The sequence below is a fragment of the Dreissena polymorpha genome, chromosome 4, assembly GCF_020536995.1.
Source record: "Dreissena polymorpha isolate Duluth1 chromosome 4, UMN_Dpol_1.0, whole genome shotgun sequence".
NCBI classification, from domain to species: domain Eukaryota; kingdom Metazoa; phylum Mollusca; class Bivalvia; order Myida; family Dreissenidae; genus Dreissena; species Dreissena polymorpha.
Genome location: NC_068358.1, coordinates 49,865,846 through 49,876,967, shown reverse-complemented (window position 1 = coordinate 49,876,967; position 11,122 = coordinate 49,865,846). Strand labels below are relative to the sequence as shown.

General features: G+C 33.7%; 1 protein-coding gene across 10 annotated transcripts in view; it reads left to right on the top strand.

Annotated features, from left to right (window-relative positions):
• The window catches only part of LOC127877678 (zinc finger protein 708-like), a 55,590-nt gene that overhangs the window by 42,527 nt on the left and 1,941 nt on the right, over positions 1-11,122 (top strand). For all 10 annotated transcript variants that reach the window (XM_052423781.1, XM_052423788.1, XM_052423786.1 and 7 more), the window contains 4 exons: positions 264-375; positions 906-982; positions 8,796-8,981; positions 10,585-10,750. In XM_052423781.1, the coding sequence (XP_052279741.1) occupies positions 264-375; positions 906-982; positions 8,796-8,981; positions 10,585-10,750 (541 nt within the window). The remainder of the gene's footprint in view (positions 1-263; positions 376-905; positions 983-8,795; positions 8,982-10,584; positions 10,751-11,122) is intronic.

Genomic DNA, 11,122 nt, shown 5'->3' with positions numbered 1-11,122 from the left:
ATTTGTATTTTATAAGTTAAGATAAAGAAAATGTTAAAATCTCAGCAAACCTTATCAACATCACCAAAATGGCTAATGCTCACATATTTTCATTTCACTAAACTTTAAAAATGACTTTCTTTTTTTAAAGTAGAGTTTGCTTGGGAAATGAGATATTTCAAAGCTTTTGCATGGGATACATGTTTTTTTATTATTTAAAGATAATTATTAGCATATAATGTGAATAATGTAATCAATATTCTTTGTCTTTAACACCATTGCAGAGAGTGAAGAAAGCTAAGACACCGGCAAATGACAAGACTGAGATCAGTCTTGGACAGAGAAAGATAGGCATTTGTACAAACCTGAAACCTCCAGATGATGACAACTTGCTCTGTAAGCCCAAGAACAAAATATACATGACCTTGTACTAGAAGGTCTCACTAAAGTGTACATAATATTCATTTTTAGGATCCTGTGCACTTAGTTCACGATTTAAGCTATTGTGGTCTAAATTCAGCATCATGTGTTGTGCATAGACAACCTTTTGCATGTTACCAATTAACTGACAACAGTTCAATCAATCTTGATAAAACTTTTTTAGTATGTTAATATTGACAATATCTAGACCAAGTTAGAACCTGGGTCAAGTACATACACAAAATTTTGTGTTGCACATAACTCTGAAAGTAAAATAATATTTAAGAAACCATATCAATCTAATTATTGAAACTGATATCTCTGTGTATAGTTGAATAATTAGTCTGTCAAATATTGCAACTGAAGTTGAGTCCTGATTTCAACGCAAGCATGTCACATGGTCATTTACTCTTTTGAAGCTATTGAACTCCCTGGGCTGTAGTTGATTTGAGCTTTTGATTTAAATGAAATTTCATTGTAGTCATGTGATTTGTTTGCTCTCATAGACTGTGTAGAATGCAACAAGGAGTTTGAAGGGGACTGCCCTGTACATGGACCCTACAACTACATACAGGACAAAGAGGTAGAGCTTTGTTTATCTGTAACGCACACACTTAATGTGGTAGAGAGAATAAGGAAATGATAAAGCTGTTTTAATGCCCCCAAAGGAGGGCATATAGTGATCTTACAGTCCGTCTGTTCGTCACACTTTGCGTTTAGGTTTCGAAAAATGCTCATGACTTCTTTGTCCCTTAAGATATAACCTTCATGTTTGGTATGCATGTGTATATGGACTAGGCTTTCCATACGCACAAAATTTTTTACCCCTGTGACCTTGACCTTAAACTTAGGGTCCGTGTTAAGGTTTCGAAATCTGCGATTAGGTTTTGAAAAATGCTCATAACTTCTATGTCCCTTGAGATATAACCTTCATATTTGGTATGCATGTGTATGCTATAGTCTGGTTGAGTCGTGGGTAATTTTCATAAAGTTGTTACATTACAAATATTTTATAAATATATGACCATGAATCATTATGAAAATAATAATTGACCTTTCTTCTTTAAGATTTGTTGCTTTTTTCCAAATGTTTATCGTCTTTTATCATCAAAATAATCGACTGTGTTGATAGTGTCAAACTACCATCATGAAAATAAGCTTCTGGTTAATTCGTGGGTTCTGATTGGCTGCCAGAATTTCAAGATTTGCATACTATAAATAGCCTTTAAACTAACCTTGCAGGACAGGTTAATTTCTTGTGAAAAAATGTCAACAGACGATGTAGCATGGTAAATACTTCTAAATAAACGATTTTGTGTTACTTTGAAACACTATATGAACAATACATAAATGGGGAAATATATCATACCGACCTATCAAGTTATGATGAATTACACTATTTACTTGTTTTTGACGCATTTTTGATCGGAAAAATGGTGACCGTGTCAAAACATTTTTCCGTAACGAACTGCATCATGTGCAAACATTCTATTGCGAGATTTCAGGCGATTTCTATTCCCACGAATCAAACAGAACCCACGACTCAACGCGTAACAATCATATACGCACAAGGCCTTTCCATTCGCACACATTTTTTTACCCCTGTGACCTTGACCTTGAACTTCGGTTCCGCGTTTAGGTTTCAAAATCTGCGTTTAGGTTTTGAAAAATGCTCATAACTTCTATGTCTCTTGAGATATAACCTTCATATTTGGTATGCATGTGTATATGGACAAGGCCTTTCCATACACACAACAATTTTACCCCTGTGACCTTGACCTTGAACTTAAGGTCCGCGTTTAGGTTTCAAAATCTGCGTTTTGGTTTAGTCTAGTCATTCTAGCTCAAATACGCCCAAAACCTCAAACAAATTGCAACAGAAAATGTTTTTGGTGTTTTTAAATCATAAATGCATATAGTATAACATATCGAAAGTCTAGAAAAATCTAAGCTGGAGAAAGTTACAAAAAGCGAAACCAAATATAGGCTTATGAATGTATTTATTTTTCTACTATGAAACTCCTTATAATTCATATGTATTTAATTTCCCATCATTTTTACATAAAACATCCATGTTAACATAGCTATATCTGAATCTTCAATGACAATAAAAGTAACAGAAACTATATTATCTTTTATAACACACTATTTGCCCCCATTTATATATATAGAATTGAAAAGTGGTTGGGGTATGTCTATATGATAACAAATAGCTTTTATTGAGTAGTGTTGAATATAACAATTTAATCTTCTTCTAGTGTAGATCTAAAGACTTTTACACACATACATTTGTTTAAAATATGAGATAAGAATATATCTGTCAGAATTTTCATTATTTTACAAATATTTATTTAAAGTTTGTGTTGTATCTCTGTATAAAGAGTGGTCGGGATAGTCTTATACAAAGTAATTTCATTTCAATCAATGTGAATTTTCTATATAGACAGTATTAGATACATAGCTTTTCTTAAATAAGTTCATACACATTTGCTAAATGTTAAAAGATATATAAATAATGCATTGACCTTGGGTCACAATGGTTGACCTTGACTTTTAAAAGGTCATATATAATATTATGCAGTTGAACGATGTTACCATTACAAAATCTGTAAACTTGATTATTTTGTACATAATAATTTCAATAAAATTATGTTACATATACTGATAAGTACATCTTTGAATTTAAAATAACTGCAAATGGTGTAAAACATGTTTTAAGAGTCGCTGTAACAATAATGGATATAATGACAGTTTAAACTCTAAGTTAATATTGAAGTCTACTTCGCCATTGTACAATTGACGCTCTATCATTAATTAAATATATTTGAGTCAATATCATAGTCGGTTTTGTTGAACTTCTGTACATTTGTACAGCTGATTCCACGACATCCTGAGCATCCTGCAGAACACTCTAAGCCTTTTTTCCTACATGAACATCTCTTTGTGTCGCAGCGTTTTTTGCATTTGCATTTCACCAATTTTAGTAGCTTCTCGGGTGCAGCAGGTCGATCTGTTTTCTGGGTCATAAACTTATTGTCTTTCAGTTCCAATCCCCATTCAGTAGGCGAAAGTTTTTCTCCATTTTCAATCCATTCACGTACTTGGAAAAAAGTTCTCCTACTGTGGTATTGAGCGGCAGCAGATGTTGGTGGCAATATCTTTACCTGAACTTAGTTGGTGCTCGACATGACCTTTTGCGAAAAGATCAAAAACCTCATCAAATCTAATTGTCTTAACAGACAATCCGCCAAATAATGCAACCAGAATTCGTTCACCACTCACAACTACAACATCCTTGTTGCTGTGTGACAAACAATCGCAGGCATGGTTAACTACCTCTTCATTTTTAAGGAAAGTTTATAAAGCTGCCAATTTGCTGATCCCGATAATATGGGATGTTGTATCACAGCCAGATATTGCATGAAAAACTGGCAACGTTCTGGTTTGTCCGCCCAATACTTGTTTGGCCTTCTAAATATCCCATGTCCGAACAACTTCGGATGTCGTTTGTTTGGCTGTTGGCTTTAAGACGACTGTTTTATGAATTGACTTTATGTGATATAGGGCAATTACTAGCAAGTCCGTGTCCTCGCCTACAATGACAAAATTGCTGGTTTCTGCAATTTGTAAAGCAGTCTTCACTATCAACATATTAGCATCCAACTGAGTGTGGAAACATCGAACCCATTCCTCTCCAATTCTCCAGCAAGCACAAAAATGAAGTTTTGTTTGTTTTCGGAAGTTAAGAAAGTTTCCTTCTTTGTTGATAACGGCTTCGATTCAGTGAGATACACCTTTGCACCAGTTATAACATGAGTTCTTCGTAAATGTGTAGTGTCTTTTGTAGATATACCAGATGCATATCCGTCAAATACAATAACAGCATTAGGATACCTGTTGTTTATGTATCTAACGTAAGACTCAGCAATCTCTGAAAACAACATCCCCGTCTTCCATGGCACTTGATGTTATAATGAGCGTCCATTCAGTACATAACTGAAGTTTCATCATCAAGGTTTTCTTCATTCATGCAGTCCCCAACATTCCAAATCGTTTCTGCAAGTTGCCATTTCTGGGACTCCCTGATAAGTCCATCAGAACCAAATAGAGAAGAGAACACACCACAAAGTTCATAATGTAAAAGCATCAGGTAAGTTGTCACTAAATCTCTGTGGCTATTGTCAACTGTTAAAAATGAAGCTGAGGGTGAACCTTAAGTGGTTCATCATTAATGCTTAACTGCTGTGCTGCATCTAGTGTCACTGCTTTTTGACTCTTATTGAAGCTAATTTCGAAAGCGTTGTTTCCAGCCATTGATGATACGACTTCTATACCTATCATTTCAGCTTTGTGTGCAGTCACACTTGAATGTGATGTTACTCCTGTTTCAATATTGAAAAGAAGTTCCTCTAAGAAGGAAATCAAAGTCTGCATGTCCTTCCGACCTCTTATTGATATAGATGTTCCAACTTATTTATGTTGTGGACTTGTGTGAAATTCCTTTCCACAAAAAGCTTGCATAGCGTTGTTAATATCAATGCATGATGGCATTGATAGAAGCCATTGTGCACGTTGGTTCTCTCTCATCTCTTTGTCCGGATTCACACTTAAACTGTCATTTATTTTTTCACTTGCATGATTGATTCCATGGCAGCCCTTCTCACTTAGTTTCACGGTCTTTGCATTGTTGTCAAACTGCCGCATACAGATCCGACAGGAATCAATCCTGAAATTATATTTGTATTTTATAAGTAAACGAAATAACTTTTCTGTGACAAAACATAAATTTATATGATATTATATATTTATAAATTTCATTTTTGAACAAGATGGACTTTGCATGTCGTGTAAATAGAACTAAATATGAAACGAAATATACTGATAAACTTAATGATTGTTGACTTGGCACATTAAAATCTTGTCAGCTTCTACAGTATCAAGCAGACAGTGACGATATAGATTAATTGACCAATCTTACCTTTTCAAGTTTTTGTCCTGCTACCCATTCGTATTTACTAGATATGTAACAGTCAAAAACACATCCCTTGGTGACCCATCTGAAATTTTAATAGACGAAAATCAGTTTTAGGGTTTCAGAATTTTACTAGTAATTCAATAAAGGGTAGCACCAATGATCGACACTCATTTCCTGTTTAATATCAATAATCATAGGTTAGTGTTGATTATAGATCAGGTTTATCATGCAAGGCTTAGAAAACAAAAAAAAACAATAATCTATTATTCTATTTACTAGTATTCCACTTTTAATTCAGTAAACCTTTTTATTTAAACAAAACGAAGTGTATGAACTACGGGGATTCTATCATTTTACCAGTTTTTGTTTCAGCTTACAAACTAGGTATAAAAATAGAATTATTAGATGACTACGGTGTTATGATGGATTATATCGCACAAACTGATTGGGTGCCTTTGTTTTTCACGAGCCTCCTGGAATACAATTTTACACAATCCACAAGTGCTCCAAATCGGAACACCAGAACGATGAAATATGCCTTTGACGATACACATAATTACGATAAAAACTAAAAAGCAACATTACAAGTAACAACAAAATATATGATGTATATATTAAGATAATAAACACAGCAGTATATTGAACAAGACGTCTATGCGAATTTTTACAAGCAATCATGACAATTATTATGTATACATTAAAGAGGTTATTTAAAATTTCGGTTTTTATATCTGTTTATAGATTTTATGGCAGATATGGGCTTCCATAGTTTTCTGTTTTTATGCCCCCCTTCGAAGAAGAGGGGGTATATTGCTTTGCACATGTCGGTCGGTCGGTCTGTCGATCCGTCCACCAGGTGGTTTCCGGATGATAACTCAAGAACGCTTGGGCCTAGGATCATGAAACTTCATAGGTACATTGATCATGACTCGCAGATGACCCCTATTGATTTTGAGGTCACTAGATCAAAGATCAAGGTCACGGTGACCCGAAATAGTAAAATGGTTTCCGGATGAAAACTCAAGAACGCATAGGCCTAGGATCATGAAACTTCATAGGTAAATTGATCATGACTCGCAGATGACCCCTATTGATTTTGAGGTCACTAGGTCAAGGGTCAAGGTCATGGTGACCTGAAATAGTAAAATGGTTTCCGGATGATAACAAGAACGCATATGCCTAGGATCATGAAACTTCATCGTTAGATAGATCATGACTCGCAGATGACCCCTATTGATTTTGAGGTCACTAGGTCAAAGGTCAAGGTCACGGTGACTCGAAATTGTAAAATGGTTTTCGGATGATAACTCAAGAACGCATATGCCTAGGATCATGAAACTTCATGGGTAGATTGATCATGACTCGCAGATGGCCCCTATTGATTTTGAGGTCACTAGGTCAAAGGTCAAGGTCACGGTGACACGAAATAGTTAAATGGTTTCCGGATGATAACTCAAGCACGCTTACGCCTAGGATCATGAAACTTCATAGGTACATTGATCATGACTCGCAGATGACCCATATTGATTTTCAGGTCACTAGTTCAAAGGTCTAGGTCACGGTGACCCGAAACAGTAAAATTGTTTCCGGATGATTACTCAAGAACGCGTTTGCCTAGGATCATGACACTTGATAGGTACATTGATCATGACTCGCAGATGACCCCTATCGATTTTCAGGTCACTAGGTCAAAGGTCAAGGTCACAGTGACAAAAAACATATTCACACAATGGCTGCCACTACAACAGACAGCCCATATGGGGGGCATGCATGTTTTACAAACAGCTTTTGTTTCAACAAATTCTCGCAACTGCTAGATATTGATTTTTTGTAATAGATAAATCAATCAAAAGCAAAATATAAATACGTGTGCAGAAAAAATATAACAAATGACACACAGTAGATCATTGAAGCTCCTGTTTTGAGACAAAACATGCTTTTATAAACGTTTTTGGATTGTCATCAATGAGAAAACATTAAAACACATTACATTTTTCATTTACAGACATTCTGCACCGTTTAAACCAGTATATGTGCTAAAATATAATTTATTGAATAAAATATATATTGCTAGACTTACCTGTCTCATTGGAATTTTGATCATTATGTTCAACTGTCCGATTTTTTAGAAATAATCAAAACCCACTATTGTTCATCTGCAGACGATGTTATTCGTGCGTTGATCTACTGTAGTCAGGACCAGTCACAAAATATAATTTAAAATAACTAAAAAAAAAAAATTTTTTTACAACTTTCCCCAGCATGGATTGGTCTAGACTTTTTATATTATTTATAAAATGCATTAATCAAGATATTTGTGCACTCAGAAATTCTGTTGCAATTAGTTTGAGGTCTAAGTGTTAATTGACTGGACAAGTTCCGAAAAATGCTCATCACTCCTATCAAAGGGTTTATAGATTCTAGGTGGCATATGTCATCCTATGGTGACAGCTCTTGTTATATACCTTAATATCTCACCTCCTACAAAAATGACCTTATCCGATTGGCTTAGAGCGGTCATGTGCCCGTGGTGTATTTTCCATACACCCCGAGTAATTTCTATACACCCCGAGTAATTTCCATACTTCTATCAACGTAAAAAATGGCGTCTGTTCGATAAACTGCTAGATAAGTATTGTTATTAATATATAATATATTCTATAAAGTATACTATCTCTATATAGTATAAAGTAAAACTTATTTATAATATAATATATATATAGATATATATATATTATATATATGATTGATATATGATATATTATACATGATACATGAATATATCATTATCAGGAGAGAAATAGATAGAGCTAACATGTAGGAGATGATCAAAAGTTTTATATACTATTAGGAGAGAGAAGAGATAGAATAGAGATAGGAGATTATAAATAGATATATTATATATATTATTATATATCATATATTATAAATTATATTATATTATATATTATATAAAAATTATAAATTATATTATATATTATATTTAAAGTCTATTTATATATGATTATATGATATATGATAGATTATATATGATATGATAAAATATATGATATATTAATTATAATTAGATTATATATATATTATATATATATTATATATTATATATATATTATATTATATATTTATTATATTATAGTAACTATTATATATATAGTATACAATATTATATATATTACAATATATATTATTATATTATGTTTAATACATTATATATTACATATTATATTATATATTATACACTTTAAAGGTAGTCGGTGAGATAAAATCGTTCACTGTTAGTAACTAATGGTGTATGGGATATACACCCTCAGTAAGGTCATACCATACTCGAGCTTCGCTCTCGTATGGTATGAAATTACTGAAGGTGTATATCCCATACACCATCAGTTACTAACAGTGTAACTTATAATATCCACTGCAGGTGCCAGAAGTGGACCCTTATAGAGCTGACCATACCCTGCCTGATAACTTTGAAATTAAAACCTCAACAATAGTTGGAGCTGGTCTTGGAGTATTTACAAAAGTTGGACTGAAGTCCAGGATCATGTTTGGACCGTATGAGGGCGATATCATCACTGACAACCATAAGTCAGGATATTGCTGGCAGGTGAAGCTTCAAAATGATGCTTAGCTTTGTGCATTTATACTTATTTGTGCATTTATACTTATTTCTAGTTTGAATTCATGAATGATTCAACCAAGTCTAAATGGTCAAACATAAAGAGCTTCATTTGAAACAAATGCATTCTTTATCTAGCAGTCTATAAAGGGAATTTAAGGAATATTATGCCACCTCAAAAAGGGAGGCTTTAAAGGGGCCTTTTCACAGATTTTGGCATTTTTTAACTTATTCATTAAATGCTTTATATCGATAAATGTAAACATTGGATCGTAAAAGCTCCAGTAAAAAATCAAGAATAAAATTAAAAAAAGGAAAAGAACATTGCCCGGACCAGGTTTCGAACCAGTGACCCCTGCAGTCCTGCCAGAGTCCTGAAGTAAAAACGCTTTAGCCTACTGAGCTATTCCGCCGTTTACAAATTCAAATGTATTTTATACGTTATATAAGCAATTTTCGTAGTTTCAAAAAATTTAACGACAAAAACAGAACTCTCCAAATTATTCAATCGTTTTGCGTTGCAACGCTTTATAATTTTTAGGTTTTAAAATCGTCAAAAGATGCATATAATGGCTATATTAGACCATTGTAAATGTTCAGTATTACTGTTTCCTCATAACTATAACGAAAATTTGCGAATCTGAAACAACTTTTTTCAATTTTGTCAATTTACCAAAGCGTGAAAAGATCCCTTTAAACATGGTACCAGTCTATCTGTCCCAAAGCATGTCTGCTCATCCCAACGCTTAAGTTTTCCGCTGCACTTGAACAACTAGGTTGATCTCATGCAAAGTGTAACTGTTTGATAATGTTGTTGTTTACATGATGGAATAAAAGGAATCTGGACTTTGATGTATTTTGGCAGAATTATGGTTTTCTAGTTGTGTTTAATTTCTGGGTTGATCTTGCTCAAGTTTGATTTTCTCACTTCGGACATAATTATTTAGACAGAAATTTTAGCTGCAACAAGATTTGACAGAGTAAGGGCCTTTGTCTGGTTTACCTTGATAGAATATTGAGTCGCAGACCAAAGTATTCAAGTGCTTGGCGGATTTTGCTCAGACTTTAAGAGCCGAATGTTCATAGTGTGTAAATGATTGTTTATAAAGAAATTTTGACTTCGACCAGTTTTGGCTTATTTATAAGATTTCGTCTGTAATTCTACTGTACAATTAATATTGAAAATATCTGTAGTCAAACATATTTCATGAATGTATCGGGTTTTTGTGACATATTTCTAGTTTACTAGTATTAACTATTACGTGTTGTATTAAAGGATGCTGGCATGTATAGATTTTACACATCTTGTAAATCTGATTTGGTTATAATTTAAAATTGGTGTTTCATTGAAGGTTGTAAGGAGTGTACTATTTAACATGAATGAAACTTAATAATTAAGAAGTAATTCAGTGTGGGCTGTGCAAAACATTGTTTTATCATTGCCGCTGTTAAGTTTCTAAATACATTCTATGGTATTGTAGTCTAACATTGGAATGTTGCTCTTAAGAACAAGTAAATACGGTATCATATTTTCTCGTGTTTCAATCATGTTTACCTAGGGTTTTTTATATTATGATTTTATGCATTTTAGATCTATAAAGAAGGCAAAGCAAGCCACTTTGTGGATGTGCAGAACAAGGCCACGTCTAACTGGATGAGATACGTGAACTGTGCAATGACAGAGGCAGATCAGAACCTTGTAGCATTGCAGTACAAAAGAGGCATCTATTACTGCACATTCAAGCCAGTTCCATCAGGTACATACACATTGTATGACTAAAGATTTGAATACTAAATGATGGGACTGTCTTGGCCATATGATTAGATTCCCTTAAACCGCTTTATGGTCATAATACATTAAAGGTGTCTGCGTTTTGTTGGTTTTCCACACAACACATGGTCATACCAATATTTAATAGGTGAGAGTGTGAAATAAATGGTTAAAAAGTTGAAGCTATAACTCAATCTCTTCCAAATCTGAGAGCTTTTTGAGACCCACTTCAGGTATTTGCATTATACAGCTTCTGGCCTAGAAAGACCTCATAAAAAGTCAAAATATACTCAACACTGTTGTGATCTTGACCAGTTTTCATTTGCACTGTGAAATTCCATTTTAATCATACACAAAT